The sequence below is a fragment of the Pseudorasbora parva genome, chromosome 12 (genome assembly GCF_024679245.1).
Source record: "Pseudorasbora parva isolate DD20220531a chromosome 12, ASM2467924v1, whole genome shotgun sequence".
Classification (NCBI taxonomy): domain Eukaryota; kingdom Metazoa; phylum Chordata; class Actinopteri; order Cypriniformes; family Gobionidae; genus Pseudorasbora; species Pseudorasbora parva.
Genome location: NC_090183.1, coordinates 9851138 through 9874577, shown reverse-complemented (window position 1 = coordinate 9874577; position 23440 = coordinate 9851138). Strand labels below are relative to the sequence as shown.

General features: G+C 38.6%; 1 protein-coding gene across 3 annotated transcripts in view; it reads right to left on the bottom strand.

Moving 5' to 3' along the window:
• Positions 1 to 5412: 5412 nt before the first annotated feature.
• myh10 (myosin, heavy chain 10, non-muscle) overlaps positions 5413 to 23440 on the bottom strand; it is a 68148-nt gene continuing 50120 nt past the window's right edge. For all 3 annotated transcript variants that reach the window (XM_067459001.1, XM_067459002.1, XM_067459003.1), the window contains 14 exons: positions 23213 to 23419; positions 22480 to 22584; positions 19385 to 19537; positions 18854 to 19102; positions 18189 to 18401; positions 16547 to 16759; positions 16193 to 16354; positions 14944 to 15072; positions 14731 to 14819; positions 12694 to 12817; positions 12318 to 12526; positions 12107 to 12215; positions 9438 to 9610; positions 5413 to 7291 (listed from right to left, as the gene is read on the bottom strand). In XM_067459001.1, the coding sequence (XP_067315102.1) occupies positions 7156 to 7291; positions 9438 to 9610; positions 12107 to 12215; positions 12318 to 12526; positions 12694 to 12817; positions 14731 to 14819; positions 14944 to 15072; positions 16193 to 16354; positions 16547 to 16759; positions 18189 to 18401; positions 18854 to 19102; positions 19385 to 19537; positions 22480 to 22584; positions 23213 to 23419 (2271 nt within the window). In that variant the 3' untranslated portion in view covers positions 5413 to 7155. The remainder of the gene's footprint in view (positions 7292 to 9437; positions 9611 to 12106; positions 12216 to 12317; positions 12527 to 12693; positions 12818 to 14730; positions 14820 to 14943; positions 15073 to 16192; positions 16355 to 16546; positions 16760 to 18188; positions 18402 to 18853; positions 19103 to 19384; positions 19538 to 22479; positions 22585 to 23212; positions 23420 to 23440) is intronic.

The window sequence follows — 23440 nt, the reverse complement described above, 5'->3', positions numbered from 1 at the left end:
TTTTACACTTTTAAAAACATTATTCGTCATTGACACACACACATACATACTCACCTAAAAGATTATTAGGAACACCATACTAATACTGTTTTTGACCCCTTTTTGGCTTCTGAACTGCCTTTAAGGTGCCCTAGAATGAGTTGAAACAATATGTTAAATTGTTCTCTGATATCTACATAGATGTATGTCGCTTATTTAAGGTCAACATTTGTCCAGATACAGTTTTACAGGTCCATTTACAACCCTATACATTGTCCCTAGGATGTAATGCTCTGAACTCCCATCATACTCAGGAAAACCTGAACACAGCAAAATAGATGTTCTTTTTTAACAGTTATTCTATGCGGTGCTGTTGACAGGTTCTTCAGACATGTCCTGAGTGATTTACAAAGCAATTCAAAACAAGCAACCGTTAAATGTTACAAGAATGTGGCATGTCTAGGGGCCTACAATTTCCGCGATGCAGAAACCGGATGGAATCATGGAATCTAGTCATAAAAAAATAATTTTCTGTATAATGCAGAATATCAGAGAATTTGTAAAAAAAAAAAAAAAAAGAAAATAAGAAATAAATGGATTCTGGAAACCGGAATCCCCAAAATTGAATGGAAATTGGGGAAAAATAAAATGGAAAACAAAGCAAGAAATGCCAAAGAACAGCCGTGACACTTACTGTCGGCGGGCTACAGAGCTTGTAAAAGTTCATACAGAACCACTCCAAAACTCCAGACGTCTGACGCTACTGAGAATTTACTCTCTGTAAGAGACTCGGGCGCATACCTGTATTGACCAAGTGAGTAAATGATCTGTATGACAAAGATTTGTTTGTTGTGACAGCCTGTCTTTGTCATACAGATCATTTACTCACTTGGTCAATACATCTGACTTTCTTCTGTACATTTATTGTGTTCCAACAAAGCATTAAAAAGTCATACAGGTGTGAATTAAAAACATACCAGAATATTGGACTCTCTCCAGGTTCAGGTTAGTTTTGTTTTTGTTATATTTATAAAAGAAATATAGGCTGTACCGGAAAAAAAAAAAACGAGCAGCTGGAGGCGTATCATCAAGCGTGGAGATTAAAACTTTACCTTAAATAAATAATGGCTATCAGATTCGGAGGCTGAAATAAATTGAACAGGAGAAACAGCAACAGCAGGACGTCCGTCTCTGTGGTATGTACTGTATTTAGTGGCCTGTCAACATTTGTGTGTTTACTCGCAGTTTATGAGGACATCATTCGGTTTATGGACTATTGTATGCGACTAAACCTTAGCAGTAGCAAGCAAAATGTTTTGCACGTCAGACTAGTGTAACGTTATACAAAGAACAGCAATGGAGTCCGTTAGCGCATTTGAATGACGAAGCACACTTTGTGAGAGCTAGGTTTATGTTTGGGTGGTTTCCAATAATCAAACTGACACCTATATTGGTCAGCTAAACAAATGTATTTAAACTCACACCATAGATCGCATGCTCCATTGATAAATTAACTAACGTTATACACTATCGTGTTGTTTACTGATGTTTACTTACGCGATAGCCAACAAAAGACATTTGAAGCAGATTTACTCACCGTCTGTTTCCAAAGCAGGACCGTGGCGTCAAAAACACACTTCTTTGGTAAGTTAACTGTTGATTTCGTGAAGTCCTGACAGCAGAGACTGTGGAGATCCACTTTTGCGACCGAACCGTATGTTGTGACGCTTCCCGTCATTTCTGCGTTCAAATCGGTTCAAATGCAACGCTGCCTTCCCCGAATGCTGTGCTGAAGCGTTGAAGTCAATAAAGTGGAGCGGCGCGACAGACGTGTTGCACGGACTAGTGGATCAGCTGCACCTGAGGACATTAGTTTATGGGCAGCGTGCATCTAGTCACGCGCACGCGCACCTTTCCGGGAGAAGAGTTAGTAGGAAAAAAATGCAGCTGTCCGTCAAATAACGTGCTCCACACGACTCCGATGGGTTTATAGAGCCTTCTGATTCGAATCGATGGGTTTTTGTAAGAAAATGATCTATATTAAAAACGTTATAAAGGAAACCTGCCTTGAAGTCTTCCATTGTAACCCACGGCTGTTTAAGCCACAAGATGGAGCCAGCGTTAAAGGGTAACTAAACCCTAAACCAACTTTTTTAGTTAATGATCTGCAAGACTAGGGCTTTATTAATGCTGTTTATTGATTAGAGTAAATATGTTGACATTTGGGTATAAAGTATTTTAATTCTATAATATTTGGTGTAAAAACGTCTTAGTGCTTCCCTCTTAAGGTTGAACGGTGGCTACTTCAGTTGAATTTTCCTATTGGACGTTGTGGTGCTTCGTTGACATAGGATGGTACTTCCAACGGCTCACTATCCACTGGCACGAGCTCACCAAGCCCTAAGAAATGTTTTCCCGTGATCACATGATGAGAACGGCTTCAGTCAGTCCAGTATGAGCGCTCATGTTAAATGAAGTAGAAACATTATGAATGAAACTTTCTCTTCACTTGCTTTCAACATCCTAATGAAGAAAATACAGATAAATAATGCAGTTGTAAGTAAAAGTTAAGCTTTTCTTCTGCCACCCGCCACCCGTTTCTTCTGTGGCATATTTTTGCCACCCGTCATGTCTAGATAATTTTCATACCTCAGACGCTTTCAGACAAACCCATAGACAGTAAAAGAAAGGGACAGAGCTATCCCATTGACTTCAACCATAGACAGTAAAAGAAATGGACACAGCGACCCCATTGACGTCAACGGCGAAATAATGAAGTCAACCTAGGGGCACTCACTTCCTGATGGCTGAGTGTACTGCACAGTCTCAGACTGAGCTTGACGACGTAGATGTGACGTGAGCCTCCTGTCTGACAGCTGTAGGTCTTCTAGTAGATGTGGAAAGTGAAAGCTGAATCACGTTGTTTAAATGTTTTCTCCCGTTGCTTTTGGCTCACTATGGGCTTCTTCCCATTCTTCCCCCTTGACTTTATCAGACTTTATGTCTCCACGTCCCCCCCGACTGCCTCATAGACAGTAAAAGATTGCCTGCGAGCGTCTCCTCAGGTCTATACGGTAATTTCTCAACTGTGCGACAGAGTCGCGTTGGTTATGACGCAATCGTTAGCCTATTTTTACAAAAACAGCTTCTACGGGGCGATAGTGTAAGATACAAGGTAATGGAGCCTTTTATACATCGTCGTGTTTCTTTAGAAATAAACAATGGACAAATGGAGTCTTTAAACGCCTCAGATGTAAAGTTATTCACTGTCAAAGTGACTCAAAAATGAATGGGAGTCAATGGGATGCTAACAGCAGGTGATGGCTTGGTTAGCAATGGCAGCCCCTAGGGGTGGAACGCTTTCCGAGCGCTAGATTACCCCCTTGACTTCAACGGCAGAAAATGAGGCCAATCAGAGGCACTCACTTCCTGATGGCTGAGCGAACTGCGCAGGCTCAGACTGAGCTTGACGACGTAGATGTAAGCCTCCTGTCTGACAGCTGTAGGTCTTCTAGTTAGTAGTTGTGGAAAGTGAAATCTGAATAACGTTGTTCAAATATTTTCTCCCGTTGCTTTTGGTTCACTATCGGCTTCTCCCCATTCTTCTCCCTTGACTTTATCAGACAGTGTTCATAGATTAGTTAGTGATCTCCTCTCTTGCGCTGCTGCTTTGCTAGCTTGAATGAATGAATGAATGAAAGCATCGTCGGGATCGGGAGTTAACGCAGTTTGAGCCAGCGGCTCGATTGATAAGGCTCTGTGTCTACTGACATTTCACCCTTCTCCACTTTAGGTGAAGGTGGTGGAGAAAAGTCCTCTACTTTAGATGACTGCTCTGTTGCAAAGCTACTGTCCTCACTCCAGTCACTATCCATCTTTGCGAGTCTGACAACTGTCAAACTAGTTGTCACTACGGGTCTCAGGTGTCAAGTCCTGTGACGGCAGTGACCGTGGAAATCCACTTTGCATTGCAATAGAAGCGATGATGTAAAGCTTCTCGTCATGTCTGCGTTCAAATCGATTCAAATGCAGCGCTGCCTTCCCGGAATGCTGTGCTGAAGCACTTGATGTCACCCATAGGAATAAAGTGGAGCGCGGCGCGGACTATAACGACATAAGTGTTCACGGACGAGTGGATCTGCAGCTGAGCGAGTGTTTATGGGCATGCATTTCCTCTTTCGCTCTAGTCACGCGCGCACACCTACCAGAGAAGAACCCGTACAAGGACCTTCCGTTCTATCGACGTCAAGCCGACCCATACTCGAAAACAACAATCCGAAACTTGTGAGAAACCGGAAGGAGTATTTTTGACACAGAAATAGTCCATCAAACGTCCAACATTAGTTTTTGAAACTTTATCTATGTTTAGGATGGGAATCCAAGTCTTTAACAGTGTAAAAAGCTCAGTATGCATGAAACAGCATTTTACCCCCCCCCCCCTTTAAACAATGGCAAATTGGGACTAAGGGTCCTAAACTGTGCCAAGGAAACATCCCCCACACCATTACACCACCACCAGCAGCCTGCACACTGGTAACAAGGCATGATGGATCCATGTTCTCATTCTGTTTATGCAGAACTCTACCATCTGAATGTCTCAACAGAAATCAAGACTCATCAGACCAGGCAAAACAATTTTCAGTCTTCAACTGTCCAATTTTGGTGAGCTCGTGCAAATTGTAGCCTCTTTTTCCTAATTGGAGGGGAGATGAGTGGTACCCGGTGGGGTCTTCTGCTGTTGTAGCCCATCCACCACAGATCACCACAACAAGGTTGTGCGTGTTGTAGCTTCACAAATGCTTAGCTGCATACCTCGGTTGCGAGGGGTTATTTCAGTCAAAGTTGCTCTTCTATCAGCTTGAATCAGTCGACCCATTCTCCTCTGACCTCTAGCATCAACAAGGCATTTTCGCCCACAGGACTGCCGCATACTGGCTGTTTTTCCCTTTTCACACAATTCTTTGTAAACCCTAGAAATGGTTGTGCATGAAATCCCAGTAACTGAGCAAATTGTGAAACTCCGACCGGCCCAGTCTGGCACCAACAACAATGCCACACTCAAAATGGCTTAAATCACCTTTCTTTCTCCTTCTGATATTCAGTTTGGAGTTCAGGTGATTGTCTTGACCAGGACCACAGCCCTAAATGCATTGAAGCAACTGCCATGTGATTGGTTGATTAGATTGCATATTAATTGCAAGAGCAGCATATTATATATATATATATATATATATATATATATATATATATATATATATATATATATATATATATATATATATATATATATATATATATAGTGTGCATATAGAACATTAAAACACCCCATATTGCTCAACCACTACTTAACATGATACTATAACACTGGCCACCCTTTTTATTTTAATAAGAAATGAAGAGAAACTTCAGATACAGGAAAAAAAAAAAATCATGCTGCTTCTACAATGAATGTTTTATTTTTTCCTTTACAAAACTCACTGTCATCTAGAAATAGTTACAGTATACAAGAGAAAAACCAGAGGAGAGACATTTGCAGTTGAACACCTGGTTGTCCACAGCCAGTCCAATAATAGAAGTGATAATATAGCAATAATAATGATAACTGCAATAATAGCAACTAGATCATGGATGATAAAGCTTTAAACCAAATGAAAACACACTTGCTCCTCGCCATCTTCATATCAAACCATCATTAACACTGATTTCCCTCTGATCTTCATGAGAATACAAGGGATAGGAGACCTATATACTGGATATTATTCATAGCACAGTAAAATACAAAAGAACAAGAAAAAAAGGGTTACATAGCATTTTTATTTCAATTGCCTTCAGCCAGGTTTGCCTTCATGTTAACGTTTCTTCATTACGGATATGTGACATACTTTCATGGATGTTTTCTAATTAGTGTCTAAGGCACTTTAAGAAACACGTGATTAAATGCTAACAGTGAAACAGGTTAGTACAGTTTCTCCTCTTAATACAACTAGTGTTCAAAGCATCCCATCCACAGCTAAACTCAACGCCAAACCTGCAGTCTTTAAAGATGCTTGAAAATTCAGTGAGGTGCCTGTGAATTCACGTGTTCAGTGTTTCCAGTTGCTTTCAGCGCTGATGAATGAGTTCTCTCATTGACGTCTGGTCCTAACTGAAGCGCTTCAAACGTCTATTTAAAGTTCCAATCCACTTCCTTTGGTGGCTGTTTTCACTTGTAGTGTATCTAATAGAGCAGCTGGATTTGAGAAGTACCATCATTCTGTCACATATAGGGGGGAAACTAACCATAAAGTGAGTACATATGTAAAGGCGTGTAATGCTTCATCTTGGCATGCATTCGCATCCAGAATACTTCATAATTCCTTTCCAGTTGAAGAGGCCTTATATGGCTTTTCTTACGATGTGCAGTTAAAAGCAATTCGCAGTTACATCCAAATTCCTAAAACACAAAACACCTTTGTAAGCTGAATCTCCCATAGATAAAACAGGCCTTGACTTAAATGAACATCACTAACGCAGTCGCCTGCAGTATTTCTTGTGTTTTAACTATTTCATGTGTTTAAATGGTAATGAGATGCTGAAGAGAGCAGCTTTTTCACAGTTTTTTTTTCTTTTCTGGTCCGTTTCAGATCCGGTCCAGTGCCAAAGGACTTTATTTCCTTAAAATGTTAGCTTGAAGCGAACGAGCAGCACATGCATCTCAAATCGAGCCAAAGTCTGCCGAACATGTTTATCTGTACTGTACAACTATGATCCAATTGGTCACATTTGCTTAGCTAGCTGATGGTCATTAAACTAACGCTCTTATGAATGAGCATATTCTGGTACACGAAGCAAACTCTGACGTTTGAAATGCACTTTCCGTTGCGAGCGCAGTATTCCGTAGGCTACAGTCGCAGGAAAACACTAATCGGTGTGTGGTCGTTGTCTCAAAGCATTTTGTATTTAGAACAAGGCAGAGTTGATAATCCCTTTAGGGAGGGGATAGAAATGTAGGGCTGAGGGTAGCTTACGTCTGAGTGTGTGTGTGTGTGGAAGTGTTAGTGTGTGTGTATCGCTCACTGGTCCTCTTTCTGTACCGCTGACCCCACATAGCTAAATGATAAGAATGATGTGCTGCCAGGTGTCATTTTGGAGAGGAGAAAGCAGTGGGGCTGGATGACCACAGGAGGGCGCTGTGCTCTACTCCGCTTGAGTCGGCTGGTTCTCGTTCAGGTCGCTGGCCTTGCTGTCTGCATCATCGTCAGAAAACTCTCCCTCCATCTGCAGCTGCCTGCGTCCCGAACGGCTCGATGAGAAGCTAACAGGACCTCCTCGTCTGCAGGACAGAGCCAACAACCCACTGTTAAATTAGTGCTGTTTTAACGCAGAGGATTTATTTGTTTTCAATTGGCTTTTATTTTTATTTTAGTAATATTGTTACATGCTTTTATTTTTATATTTCTATTTATTGTCATTTTAGTTTTAGTAATTTTGTCATTTTATTACAACTATTGAAAAGTAAATGTAAATGCAGTTATTTTGTTGTTGGTGTTATTCTTCATTTGTATTATTTTTAGTATTTCTATTTTATATATATATATATATATATATATATATATATATATATATATATATATATATATATATATATATATATATATATATCCGCTTTAGTAATATTTTTGTCTTTTATTCGTTTTGTTTTTTTACACCCACGTTATACTTGATTTTTTATTTTGCAGAGACCATGGAACACCAAAGATGCTTTAATATATTTTGTGTTTTTCATGTTTTACCATGCCTAATATCAATCTAGCTTACTGCAATGTGCAACAATTGTCTCATAGTAGCTGCAGAAAGAACGCACAGAGTAGCATTATAGCATAAATTTGAATGTGTTGAAAGTTATCTAATATGACAGCACTGCGTTACCCCACATACATGAGCTGAAGAAGCCGAAACTGTTTCCTGCAGTGCATTAAAAGCTCCACAAAATTTAGGCGTCATCAAGCTGCACCTTTGTTTTGAATAAGCGACCTCTAATGGTGAAAAATGACATTGTGGCTTAAAGGAAGTGTATGTAAGATTGTGGCCAAAACTGCTAAAACTCCCCCTCCCCCTGACTCAAGGTTGCCAGATAGGCTGCAGGATCCAGCAGGAACATTTATAGCTGCAGCTGTGGTAACTAGAGCAGATCTGGCAACCCGGATGCAGAAACACTGCTGACTTACTGATTGGTCGATAGATGGAGGGCGGAGCTTCAGGCCAAAACACAACATGACAACATCAATTGAGGGCTGCAACAACAACTTTTAAATGACAATATCCTGGCCTTGGCCATTTAATGGTTAACTAAAATCCATCTCTTACATACACTTCCTTTAAATATTTATTTTAGTTTTAGTAATTTTAGTACTTAAAAAAAAATGTGAAAATTTGCCTTAACCAAAATAAATAGTATTTGTGAAGTATTTGTTTCATAATTTAAATTTTATTTGATATTGATCTGATAATGATTTTTAATAGCTTTAGTTTTTGTTAACATTAACAAAACTGACCCAACTAATGAATGTACAATTTATACAACAATTTATATGGGTCTGTAGTGTTTCACTGCTTACAGGACTTTGTCTGTTTTTATGGTTGATCCAGTTTTTTTGGAACCATTTTGTGTCTGAAATAGCAGATAATATCAGCACTGTAATGCCCATACTGACAGTCAGTCCATTTGCTGCTTCATTATTAAATAATAGGATAGATATGAAAACAAAAACATACATTTTGATACACTGATCTAAAGCAGGTGTTTTCAAAGTCTACATTCAAAGGTTCAAATGTAAATTTTCATCAATGTCAAAGGTCCAGAACAATTAATTACAAAACTTGAATAAACACGCATATCAAATCAACACTAAGTTTTTGAAAAAATGAAATGCCTTTTGCATTCGAAATGCATTAATAATAAGTGCAAAAGTAGCAAATAATTAAAGAGTCAGCATTTTGGCTGTTCAAAATGTCTCTGTTTTACTTCATAGTGGCGTTTGACTTCTGTCCAATCATCTTTGAAAACTCAAAAACTCAACTTTTCTTTTCCTGGAAACTGACATCCTCCTCACCTATCATACGCTCACTGAGGTGAAGGGTCGCCCACGCGATTACATCATACGCTCACTGGATGTCATGACAACAATTACACACAGAATAACTTTGAATGTCTTGCCTTCTTTCATTACGGACCATCTCCAAAAAGAACAGAAAAAAACTAAACAAATGATTTACAAGTTTAACGTGTAAGGGATTAAAAGTGTTGATTTCCTACTTTGATAAACACAATTAGAGCTCTTGATATACGAAATGGAGGCGGGTCTGGATTACTATCTCTTCGGGTCTGGATGTGAACCGGAGTCTGGACTTTGAGAAGTGCTGATCTTAAAATATTACAATATATATCGATATCGGAGTGTATGGTCACAGGCATATACCTGAGGCGGTTTTTGAGCGTGTTGACCTCCCGACTCAGACCCTCACTGGCTTCGGTGGCATCGTCCAGCTCTCTTTGCAGCTTCCTGCGCGAGGCGTTAGCGCGAGTCGCTTCTTCCTCGGCCTCCTCCAGCTGCCTCTTCAGCTGCTTCATGCGGGAGTTTGCCTTTTCCATCTAAAGACAGAGAGAAGTTTGAAATCTTTGATTTCAGAGTTCCTTTTATTTGTGATACAACAATCCTTTATGTCCTTTTTGTATCCTTCATGATACAACAACGATAAATAATCACAATATCATTTTACTCGATAAACATTATATAAACATTGATAAACATTGAACACTTATAAAAGTTTTGTTATAAGTGTATGCACTATGCATGCAAATAATGTAGCAGACCGTCGCACTGGTGCCAATACCAAACTGATACTCAAGCGCTGAAACATTAAACGAGCAAATGCCCCAAAAGCGCAATGAAACAAAGCTGCTTGTTTGAACCGCGCACAACACCACAAGAACATTTAACAGCTCGGTTCAAAGTTCTTCCATACAAAACACAAATCAAATTCCTCGTGATTTAAACTAGTTGAAGCCAGATGAAACAGCGCTGAAATTCTCAACAACACTGGCGCCAAAATCAGGAGAAACCCTGAACCACAACGATAGTGAGAAGTGAGATTTATACTAGTAACACTGAAACAATGGGATTGTCAGAAATGTGGGATATTCATAGAAATTTTTTATATTATTAATGTAGATGTATGTTTGCATAATTATTAGTTTTAAATAGGGATGTCCCGATCCGATCTCATGATCGGAAATCGGGTCCGATCACGTGATTTCAGACTCGATCGGAATCGGATGTTACATCCCGATCAGGACTCGGATATAATGTATATTCTGGGGTGAGCTGAGCATAATGACGCATCAATAATATGGGTTGTAACTTGAAAATAATGCTTTATGTATGTTTCTGTAGATGGATACACGTGCTGGCTCCTCGGTGATACATTACAACAGCGCTAATATCACCCGTGTATATTCGCCAGAAGACGCGAATGAGAACGAAGCTGATCTCTCTCTGTGCATCATCCGAAAGCGCGCACTCGTCTCACAGCGCGCAAATATTGAGTTCTCTTTCGAGACTTGCGCTTAAACGGACCAACTCACACCAGAAGTATGTCAGCATGTCCATCTTGATGAGTATCCAAGCAGACATAGTCTGAATATGCCTTAAGAGGACTTTATACAGTCGAGAAAGACGACGCAGAGCCTTCGGTCTTAAAGTGGCAGCCTTTACTGCTGTCTGCCAAACAAAAGATAAGCAGTCACTCACTGCTCTTGATTAAATAGCTTTTGTAAGGATTATTCTTTAATTTAAACACAATTTAACATAAAATATATTATTATTATTATTTCTTTAGCCTACTTTATTCAGTTTCTCTACCTAAAAACTAATGTTAGACCTATAAAAACCTGAAAAGCATTGTTAATTACACTTCAGTCAAATTACACTTCAAATATTTTTTCCCCAAAGTTGATTTATGTCATTGTAGGCAGTTATCATCACGATGATTTCATTTAAAGTGTTTGTTTTTTGAATAAGTTTAGTTTTAGTTAGTTATTTGATGCTATAAAAACGGCTGTGTGATGTCATGATTGACAGCAATGATCGACGTCTTCTCTGAGTGAAGTTGTCACTGAGGCACTAACAGATTTTTTCAGGATTTTTGGGAGCAGATTATTTAATTTAATTTAATTTCCATAACTGTTTATTTCACACCAACATAATTAATTGTTCTGCATCTATGAGAGTATGGGTGTGCTTTTGATATCGCCGTTGTACTTCCTGCTCTGCGCAACTCCGGTCCCGGACTTTTTTATATTTACTGTAGCACTAAAATCCAAAAGTGAAGAATTTGTTATTTATTACTTGATTGTTCAGGCTACCTCACAGAAGTGCTCTGTTTGTTAGAGTTGTTGAATGTTAAAATAAGGTGAATAAAATAAAAAATAAGGAACATCCTGGTTCGTTTTTTCGCTCTTCTTTATTCTTTTTTTATGTATTATAGAAGTATCGGATCGGGACTCGGTATCGGCAGATACTCAAAATCAAATGACTCGGACTCGAGGGCAAAAAAACCTGATCGGGACATCCCTAGTTTTAAAGGAGCATTAATATTTATAAAAACAGTACAATTACAGTATATTTTGTGCCTTTATTTATGGCCTCATTTCTTTAGGCTACTGTTTTTCAGAACAAATACCATTGAAACAATAGTTACTTTTTACCATAGCAGTGAGATGCAATGTGTGGTTTTACCTGTGGTTAATATCATCCAAATAATGAGGTTGTTACAATTTTTACAGATTTTACTGTTTTTGTTGATAAATCCGAAAAGCAACTGTTGAATTTGCATTTTAAAGAGACAAAACTTCAAATATTTGAAATTTATGGTGATAATATTTTTGGCCATATCCCCAAGCCCTCACCACAATTTGTCCATGATAATTAGGGTTGTAAATCTGAAATTGAACACAGCTCTGTGAGATACTCTGCCCTGAAATTGTTTTGGCTCCAAAACCTCACTTTGTGTAAAATGATATTTCAATGAGCAGGTCAGGACCCAGCATAATTTAAGCATGAAGATTAGTTTTTCTGGTTTCATTCACCTGCTCTTTGTACTGGTCAGCATGGCGACGCTCATCCTCCACTTGCATGAATACCTCTTTCAGTTTCTTCTCTGTGCGACGCACAATCTTATTTGCTGCTGCCCTCTCCCTATGAAGCGCAGAGATCATACATAATTAAACACCATTGGCCCTTATTTGTGTTTTGGCAGGTAAAGAACAAACTTAAATGTTTCTTTTCATTGTTGCTTACTTCGCTTCCTGTTCCAGTTGCTCCTCTAGCTGAATAATCTTGGCCTCCAGGGCGGCGATAGAGGCCTTGAACTTTGATTTGATTGATCCCTCTAGTTCTTGCAGTTTGGCCTTCAAATCTTTGTTTTGCCGCTCCAGCTGCTGACGGGCGTTCTCGCTCTTCTGGGCAGCACTGCGCTCTCCTGCCAGCTCTGTGTTCAACGTATCCACCTGGAAATTCAGACACAACAGTTGTTACTAGAGATGTAAAATGTAGCTAAGAGATCAGATTATGCATCTGACAAAGCTCCCAAGCACATAGAGCTTTGAGAACAGTCCAAGTTTAAATGAATTGAAAACAGTTTGCTATAATTACAGTAGCTTCCTCAACACTGCACCTGCATAGTGGTCTTGCGGAAGCGATCGTTCAGGAGCTCCATGTTGCTTTGTTCCTCCTCAAGCTCTTCTTCCAGCTGGGCGATACGAGCCTCCAGCCTCCTCTTCTCATCCAGGAGGGCTGCCCTGAAGGAAAACAAACATGAACGAATGATAAAACTTGTTTGTGAACAAACTATGAACAGAAGAACAAATTAATGTATAGTAGAATATATCACAGCCAGCATGAAATGGAAATTGTAATCAACTTTTCTTCCTTATTCTGATGGACAGTGTGTACGGAAAGTATTCAGACCCCCTTACATTTTTCACTGTTATATTGCAGCCATTTGCTAAAATTATTAAAATTCTTTTTTCCCCTCATTAATGTACACATACATCACATATTGACAGAAAAACACAGAATTTTTGACATTTTTGCAGATTTATTAAAAAAAGTAAAACTGAAATATCACATGGTTATAAGTATTCAGACCCTTTGCTGTGACACTCATATATTTAACTTAGGTGCTGTCCATTTCTTCTGATCATCCTTGAGATGGTTCTAAACCTTCACCTGAGTCCAGCTGTGTTTGATTATACTGATTGGACTTGATTAGGAAAGCCACACACCTGTCTATAGAAGACCTTACAGCTCACAGTGCATGTGACAGCCAATGAGAATCATGAGATCAAAGGAACTGCCTGAAGAGCTCAGAGACAGACTTGTGGCAAGGCACAGATCTGTCAAAGGTTACAACAACATTTCTGCTGAACTTAAGGTTCCTAAGAACCTCAGTGGCCTCCACAATTCTTAAATGGAAGACATTTGGGACGACCAGAACCCTTCCTAGAGCTGGTCGTTCAGGCAAGCGGAGCTATTGGGGGAGAAGAGCCTTGGTTTAGAGGTAAAGAAGAACCCAAAGATCACTGTGGCTGAGCTGCAGAGATGCAGTTGGGAGAATGTTGTAGAAAGTCAACCATTACTGTAGCCTTTCACCAGTCTCCTCAGTGCAAGACACATGAAAGCCAGCATGAAGTTTGCATGGATGGTGAGAAATAAGATTCTCTGGTCTGATGCGACCAAGATAGAACATTTTTGGCCTTAATTCTAAGCTGTATGTGTGGAGAAAACCAGGGACTCCTGTCCTGGACCTATCCAGTCCCAACAGTGAAGCATTGTGGTAGCAGCATCATGCTCGACTGGTTGCAATCGAGGGAAAGGTGAATACCACCAAGTAAAGGGATATCCTGGAAGAAAACCTTCTCCAGAGTGCTCAAGACCTCAGACTGGGCCGATGGTTCACCTTCCAACAAGACAACTACCCTAAGCACACAGCTAAAATAACGAAGGAGTGGCTTCACAACAACTCCATGACTGTTCTTGAATGGCCCAGCCAGACCCCTGACTTAAACCCAATTGAGCATCTCTGGAGAGAGCTGAAAATGGCTGTCCAACAACGTTTACCATCCAACCTGACAGAACTGGAGAGGATCGGCAGAGGATCCCCAAATCCAGGTGTGAAAAACTTGTTACATCTTTCCCAAAAAGACTCATGGCTGTATTAGATCAAAAGGGTGCTTCTAAATACTGAGCAAAGGGTCTGAATACTTAGGACCATGTGATGTTGACATTTTTGCAGATTTATTAAAAAAGGGAAACTGAAATAATTCTGTGTTTTTCTGTCAAAATGGGGTGATGTGTGAACATTAATGAGAAAAAAAATACTTAAATGATTTTAGAAAATGGCTGCAATATAACAGTAAAAAAATGAAGGGGGTCTGAATAATTTCCGGAGCCACTGTATATGCACGTTTTTGACCAAGTGCATCCAGAATTACATTAAATCAAAATTAACCATATTTACTTAGCACAAACATTACTAGTCTTATGGTGAACAATTTATCCATTAATTCGTAATCCTCATAAATCTTTCATCAGTTCCCCCTTGGAATGGCATTCCTATTCCACTTCACTCAGAAATACATCACAACACTTAAGTCAGTGGCAACTTCCGGTTCACTCTGACTTTAAGAAGCTTTGCAGCACAATGACTCACTTTCCAGAGGCGCTGTTAGAGATCTCATCTGCCAGCTCATCTCTTTCCTGTTCTGCGTGACGTCTGGCTCGCTCTGAAGATGCCAGGTCCTAAAAACACAATCACCACTTGCCAGTCTGACTAATTTCATTTATAACAGTGTGGAAAAACAAGCAACAGATGCTTCAGAAAGGATTTTTCCAATGTATTTCAGGCTCTGTAGTGTTGACTCACCTCTTGCAGCTGCAGAATCTCAGCCTCGAGACTCTTGAGTTTCTTCTCATTCTCCTTAGACTGAGCGAAGATCTCATCACGAGATGTGCGCGCCTCCTCAAGCTCTCTCTGATAGTCCTTCATCTGGGCCTGTTTTGAAGAGATGTTTCCGTCTGTGCTTTTCACATTTTGTTGTTTCTCTGGACTAATTATTGTGACTTAATGTAATACAATCAGTAGGGCTGGGCAAAAAAATAGATTTTTCAATTATTTGTTTTTTCTTAATGTGGTCGATTCGACATCGATACTCAAAACCAATTCATTGATTTTTTTTTTCATATATATTTTTCCCTTGAATGTTGAAAATAGTATCTGCTTAATGTGAATATTAACAGTGTTAAGTGTAACAGTGTAATCTTTCAGTGTAAAAGACGTTCCAGACAGTTGAAGCAACTGTCAGTGTCAGATCGAGCCAATGCTGCACAGTCATGAGAGTGTACCATTTGCACGATTTACACATTCAAACTCAATTCAGCACACGTGCACTGTGTGAGAAGCTGGAGTTTTCTTTCACTACTTCTTGCGCTTGAATGGATAAATTCACACAAAATTATGTCAAAATGCCCATCTTGGTAAGTATCCCAGAAAACATTGGTTAAGGCTTAAATAAACGTACACAGCCGAGAAAGACAGCAGCAGGACTATTAGACTGTTGTTACTGTGTCATTAATGTTAATCAAACAAGAAAAGGCAAAGAAAAAAATTACTCGCTGCTCTTGACAATGACTTTTGTAACTTTAATAAGGATTAATCTATATTTCATTTATACAGACCATGCAGAGTTATTTTAAATTTGATTATTTAATAGGACCTCCCTGAAAAAACGAAAAAGCATTTATTTCATTTGTATCTTTGTTCCATTGTATTTATTTGTTTGTGCTATTGCTTGTAATTTCTTCTCATTTTATTAATATTTTATCATGGTGGGGGCAATGCAAACTATTAATTGAATCGTACCAAGAATTGAATTGAACTGAGATCTTGGGAATCAGAATTAAAATGAATCAGGACATCTGCATCAATACCCAGCCCTAGCAGTCAGTGATGCAGACAATCTGTCTCACTACTAAACGACTGATGTACTTTAGCTGCTAGGAGCTTTTTAAGATAAACAGATTATGCAAACAGTAAATGTGTAATTTCTTGGATTGTAATTAGCATGTCATCACATTTTTGTGGCTAAACAGCAGTGTTGCGAGAAAGATTCTACCTGGAGTTTGCGTAGCTGTTTAATGGCTTCGTCACGGGCCTTGTTTGCAGCCTCGATCTGAGCTTCCACATCTTTGAGGTCCATCTCCAGTTTCTTCTTGGCAGCTACAGCAAGAGCCCTCTGCTTCCTTTCATCTTCAAGCTCCGCCTCCATCTCACGCACCTGAAGGTAGAGGGCTCATGGATCAAAACGCTGAGCCAGATAAGTTTGTCTCATACAAAAACTTGTTGAGGTCTTTCTTAAATGTATTAACCCTTTATTGAAACTGAAAATGGACCAGAGAATATATCGTCAATATATATTAAATAAATGGATAATCTTTATTCTTAAATGATTAAAAAAAAATCCACTTACCTGTTTGACCAGTGCTCTCTTCTTTTCCTCGTTCTGCTCATCTCTGGCCTGCAGGTCTCGGTCAAACTGAGCCTTCATGGCCTGCATGTTGACCTCCAGACGCAGCTTGGCATCCTCTGTGGCCTGTAGTTCGTCCTCCAGCTCCTCTAGCTGAGTGCGCATCTCCTCCACCTGCTGCTCCAGCGTGCGTTTGGATTTTTCCAGCTCGTGGACCTACGAATTACAGAATGTAAATAAATACAGTAAGAGTGTCTCAACAGGTCACATCATAATCAAGTGCCAAATGATAAATCTAGGATTCACACCATTTTAAACGACGAGTGCGCACGAGTAGTCTTTGTGCATTCAAGTCATCATTCATGTCTTCAAGTCTTTAATTCATGATTACTTGCCAATCTCTAGAATTATTTTTTTAAATTTTTTTTTAGAAATGTTGAAGAGGATTTTGCTTTTTTTATACATTTTAAAATGGAAATGTAATTTTTTTCTGATTACTTTTAACATTTAAATGTCCATGACATCATGGCTATAGCCACCCCAGCACATTTTATTGTTTGCATTAGCACTGCACGATTAATCAAATGCATCAAAATAAAACTGATGGTTTAACATTTGAAAATGAATAAATTGAGACAGTACTGTAATTTTAAAGGTGTAAGGGAACATAATTATATGTTTTTTTACAATAAAATATTACAAGAGTAGTATTTCTTGTTTTGTTTTTATTTAAAAATGTTTTTATTATTATTATTATACAGCCATATTGATAAAGACCCACACCTTTTTGGTTAAGTTGTGCAGCCCTACAAAAAACCACAGTAAACCTGGAATGTTTGAAAATTGCAAATCACAACTTTTCTCCCCACTTAATTGTTTAGACCAGGGGTTTTCAAACTGGGGATCCCCAGGGGCCCGCAAGGGAGTGATGGGGGCAATGGAGAAAGTCTAGGAAAAACTGTAAAAAATAAATAATAATATAATAATAATTTGATTAAAATAAATGAAAGCAATACATTTATTAATAATGTCTATAATATCTAAATAAATAGTTTTATTTGTGAATGTAAACCTGGGGCAAAAATTATTCACTTATCTATTAAATAGATTAAAATAAATATAAATAGTTGATTAAAATAAATCAATAATACATGAATCAAATGTTAGATGTATAATATTAATTTTTCTGTGTATAAATTAAGTGTTTATAAAAGTAAATGAATATAATATTCAATATAATATTAATAAAAGCCTAATAAAAAGCCTAGTTATCTTCATCCTGTCACGACACTCAAGTAGATCCAGTGAAACCACATCAGTCCAAAATCTTGCTCCACACACTTTATATTAAACATGCGTGTTCCGACAGGCTAATTTTATTTGCTTTGCTAAGTATTCTGTTGTCAGTGATGGCACGAAAATTACATGACACCTGAAACTTTCTGCCTCACACTTCGTTAGCACATGCTTTAGAGTGTCAGCGCATTATGAGGTCTCAAAACAAATACAGCTGACTAAATCTGCGGTTTATAAAACACCAAAGATACTTCAGACATCATGATGATAAATTCAACCATTACCACATAATAAATAATACAAATTTCCTTACTCTCATAAAACAGTCCAATAACATACAGTAACTTACATTCTTGCCTACGTCATCCTTGGAACTCATCAAATCCTCCATTTCGGCTCTGAGCTGCTTGTTGAGCCTCTCAAATTCCTCTTTAGCCTCCAGAGCTTCATCCAGGGCTCGGGCCATAGATAGAGCTTTGGTATCCTTCTCTCTAGCCTCTGCCTCAGCACGGTCCCTCTCCTCAGCATACCGTGCAGAGATGTTCTTCTCTTCTGCCAGCATCTATCATACACAATTATCATTATAAAAAATGTAATAACTTTTTTTTTAGTCACAGAACTTTAAAAAAAAGCTTCAAATGATTGTTCACCTAAAATTCAGCTTTTCTCATCAGTTACTCACCCAGCCTCATGTCGCTGCAAACACAAGACCTTTGTTCATCTAACACGAATATATTTTAAATGAAATCTGGGAGATTTATTTTGCTCAATTGAAGGTTCATTTCACCAAAACAGATACTTCAAAAAGTTTATAAAGACATTGTTCTATTTATCATATTTTATGTGCTCTATGTATGAACGTTGATCAGTTAATATGTGAATAAAAGCTTAAATTAAATCTGTTCAAATTATAAAGTGATTGTATCTTTTAGGAAGACTTCTATAGGTTTGATATAGATCAACATGAGGGTGAGTAAATGATGAAAGAATTCTGTATTATGCCTTTAAGCAAACCTGGTCAAACTTCTTCTGTTTCTTCTCTAGGTTTGAGACTATCTGTCTCTGGTGGTCCAGGTCCACCATAAGGTCATCAAGCTCCTGCTGAAGTCTGTTCTTTGTTTTCTCCAGTTTGTCAAAAGCGATGGCCTTTTCCTCTAGCTTCTGACTGGTCCCCTCCATGTCCTTCTGCAGCTTCCTCTTGACCTCCTCCAGACCCTCTAGAGTTCCCACATCATCCTCCAGTTTCTTCTTTGTCTCAACCAGCTATCCAAAAAAAGGAGTATTACATTGGAGTGCTTTTTTTTGTAAATGTCTTAGTAGAGTACATTTGATTTCCTTTCCAAACAGAAGTCAAAAAACAAAGTTTTTACATCACCCACCTTTTGTCCTCAAACATTACAGACATGAGTTTCTTTGTAAACATGTTATTTGCATATTAACACCTGACCTCATTAATGAATGTGTCAACGGATGCACTAGATGCTGATATGAACTGACTTGTCATGTGTCCTGTATATTTAAAAAATATGGAGTGATTGTGTGTACCTGGGCTTGTAGTGTTGCCAATTGTTTCTCTAAGTTCCTTCGAGCCTCCTCTTCCTCCTCCTGCTGCTCCACGAGGTTGTTCTTCTCCTCCTCCAACTGACGGATACGGCTGCTCAGGTTTAGCTTCTGACGCGTCTCCTCTTGAAGCAGCTCCTACATACATAATATTAAAAAACGGTTTAGCTTAGGGCTGTCAAAATAACGCATTCATTTTGATTAATTAATCTGAGAAAAAAATAATGCGTTAAAAAAACGCAGATTAATCCATTCCGTTTTGAACTTTGACACTGAGCTGTTCACAACTGTAAAATGTAGGAAGGAGATGAGAATGCGCTGCCTGAATATTTAATTGGAACATTTACTTGTGGAAAAAAAAAAACAGCTTGAAGTATTGATAAAAGTACTAAATGCAAAGCATCTAGGAGTTAGCGTTAATCCAGGTGTACACTAACGTCCAGTGATAACTCTAGCAGTCAACGTCATCTTCAAACCGCACTAAAGTAAAAGTAAAAACTGCCTGGGACAAACAAAAAAAAATATTACGGCCTATGATCACGTCACAGAAGGACATACACAGTAAACGGATCAGGTCGTTTACATGGTGGAATATTTTGTTCGGTTCATGGAAAGGTTTATCCCATCCCACCCCTCTCAAACCGATTACAATTTTGGTTTGTGCATTTTTTGGGTGTTTATATGAAACATTTTCATTTGGATTGGACTTTTAAACAGATTACAGTGCTCCATGTAAACGCACCTACTGAAACCAAACTTAGCAAATCTGTACGTGGCCGACTGAGCAAATCCCTTGCTAAATGGATCGCAATGTCCTGCAGACCAGTTTCCTTGTATGTATGTACAGTGAAAAAACTGTACATACATACATCTGTAGCTACATACATGCTTCTTCCTGAAGCACTTTTGAATTTATTTCCTCAGCATACTAGGTCATATTGTTGATTGTTATGGCCAATATTTGAAAATAATAATCAAAGAGTTTTTGAACTTTAATGTCGCTAATTTGTTGGTTCATTTTAATTTAAATACTTAAAATACTTTCACAGCAAAAATGATGTGTGCTGTGAAATTAAAGGATTCATTTGATTAATTATTCACAGAGAATGTAATTAATTAGATTTCATTTTTTAATCAATTGACAGCCCTAGTTTCGTAGTTCTTTTTTATTGTGGTTTCAACAATAAAATTAATTAAGGAGCATAATATGGGTTAACCTTGTTGGTCGTTACTACTGTAGCGACTCAGGCGAATCAAACACACAATCGCCAGTTACCTTTAACAAATATGTTTTGAAAGTGTGCTGATGGACAGACCTTCCCCCAACACAACAGAGAAGGATTCTTCAGCTACCCTGGAAACCATCTGATAAGATCTTTTATGACCGGAAAGAATGTGGCCACATGAAGTCTTATACACAAAGACTTTAAGACACAGAGCTTTTGCCTCAAATTATAGACAAACCATCTATAAATGAACATGCACCCCAGGACATTATATGTAAACACATAACTGTCTTGTAAAATGTTTATTCTGTATGGTATTTTGCATCTTTTTGTCTTTGTCTTAACAAAGTACTAGTTCAGATAACCTCATATATGTCATGTCTCCTATCAAATTAATGCTCACTTCACGACTTACACTTCCATGTATATCACTTATTCAGAAAATGCAGTGTGTGTTTGTTGCATTAATTATAGTATGAAGACTCAGAGACCCACTGAGTCGAACTTTCAAACAAAGGGCAATAAATTCTGCTGAGGAATTTCCCGCCGGGAAATCCCAACACTCTCATTGGTTAAGTCTAACCCTGGAGGGTGGGACTATTTCCAGACCTTAAAAGACCAGTGAAGACAGTCCCTCTTTCTCTTCTCTCTCTTCTCTCTCTCTGGCTGAACCAACACGTCATCGTGGCTGGCCCTTGAGCCAGGCCACCAATGCAGGCCCTCCAAGCAGGCCCCAACTCTTCTCTTCTCCGAAACTCTCTGGCTTTTACTTCTTCAACTCTCTCCTGTGGGAGCCAACACCCACGGGGGGGGGGGGGGGGGGGGGGGGGGGGGGGGCTGGCACTTAAGCCATGCCACCAATGCAGGCCCTCCAAGCAGGCCTCATCTCTTCAAAAATCTTCTCTTCTACAATCCGATCTTCAAGAACACGAAGCATCGCTAAAGCAAACAGCCGCTTCCCTCCCAACCTCGGAAAGGACCGCCGGACATGCAGGACATTTGAACACGCAGAGACACATGCGCACACAAGCGAGAAGCCAAAACGAAACCACAAAGAATGCAAGTATTCTTATTCTTACTGCTGTAAAGAGGGTGTGTTATTCTCCCGTTGGGATAAATTAACTCCGTGAAGGTCGTATTTGGTGAATTGAAGGAAAGTTGTTTCTTACCCTCCCCCACTCTCTTTGTCTCTCTCTCTCTCCCTCTCTTTGTCTCTCTCTCTCTCTTTTATCTCTCTCTAATTTCAGTCTATTCATTATTCTCTTTTATGTATTCTTTCGTTAATATCTATACTTCTACTCTCTTGATGCATATTTAGTATGTACTTTCTGTGTGAATTGTAGTGTTATTTTTTTAGTCTGTGTTTATTAAACCTCCGAAAGACATTTAATGAGTTGAATCTGTTATTCTGCCACATACACAAAGTCAATGAAACTTGCGATCTAAACGTTACCTAACTGCTTATGCTACTATGTTAGTAAAGTAAACTGTATGACCATTTGAAATATTGAACTTATCCTGATCAGTAAAGTTAATGTTTCTTATGCGCTCGTAAAGCAGTAATCCCTTTATTGAGAATTGATTTGAAAAGTCTATAACTAATTTGCAGGACAAACTTAGTAGGATAATTTCAAGCAATTCCATAAAGGGTTACTTGTATTTAATTAAACAATTTTCCCTATCGGAAAATTTTAATACGTAATGAACAACTGGCAAATTATATTCATAAATTCATGAATATTGAATATTAAATCCCTTTTGAGTTAATCATTCCCCGAGACATTAAACTCATTAGTCGTTGTTGTTACACTACATACAGTCCTTCAGCACTTCATATTTGTTGAGAGACATTACCTGAGTGTCCTGAAGCTGACTCTCTAGGCTAGAGGCGTCTTTGGCCAGCTTTATTCCCTTCTTCTCAGCATCTTCCAAAAGAGAAGAAACATTGTCCAGCTCCACCTGCAACAAATGACAAACAAACATTTAAATTCGCATTGGAGGGATATTTCACATGTAATATGTTTTATATGCAATAACAATGGTAACAGTTTAATTGTTAACTACATTAGTTAACATGAACTAACAATGAAATGTTTTCTCTAAAGCATTTATTAATCTCAGTTAATGTTAATCTCAACATTGACTAATGCATTATTAAAATCAAAAGTTGTATCTGCTAACATTAGTTAGTGAGCCTGAACTAACAATGAACAATTGTAATTTTATTAATACATGTTAACAAAGATTTAAAAAAAACTAACGAATGTATTGCTCAATGTATTGCATTAATTTATGGAAACAATCATTTTATTTTAGTTTAACAGTACTTATTGCTTAATTAAACTGCAGCCATTACAGTTTGATAAATCACACCCAGCTGTTTCACAATTTCCATTTTATTTCCGATTAATCATGCAGCACTAAATATAGCAACACTTTTAGTCTGCAAAATCAGCTAAAACAACTGTGATCTGTAGTTTATGTGAGGAGGGAGGGAGTGTACTGGAAGTTTATGGAACTGGGAGTAACAGAAATGATGACAGGAAGTGAAACAGCACTAATGTGTAACTTATGTGACAGCACTGACCTGTAGTTTGTGGGAGCGGTCCGCAAGTTCTCCTTTAACCTTTTCTCCCTCACTGAAGCGGGCCATGAACTCCTGCAGCTGAGCCTCAAGTTTCTTTCTCTTGTGCTCTGATTCAGACTTGGCCTGCTGCAAACTCTTCACATCATTGGCTAGCTCCTTATTATCACTCTCCAGAGTCTGTTTGTTTTTCTCCAAATTCGACTTAACCTAATGTTAACAGACAGACAG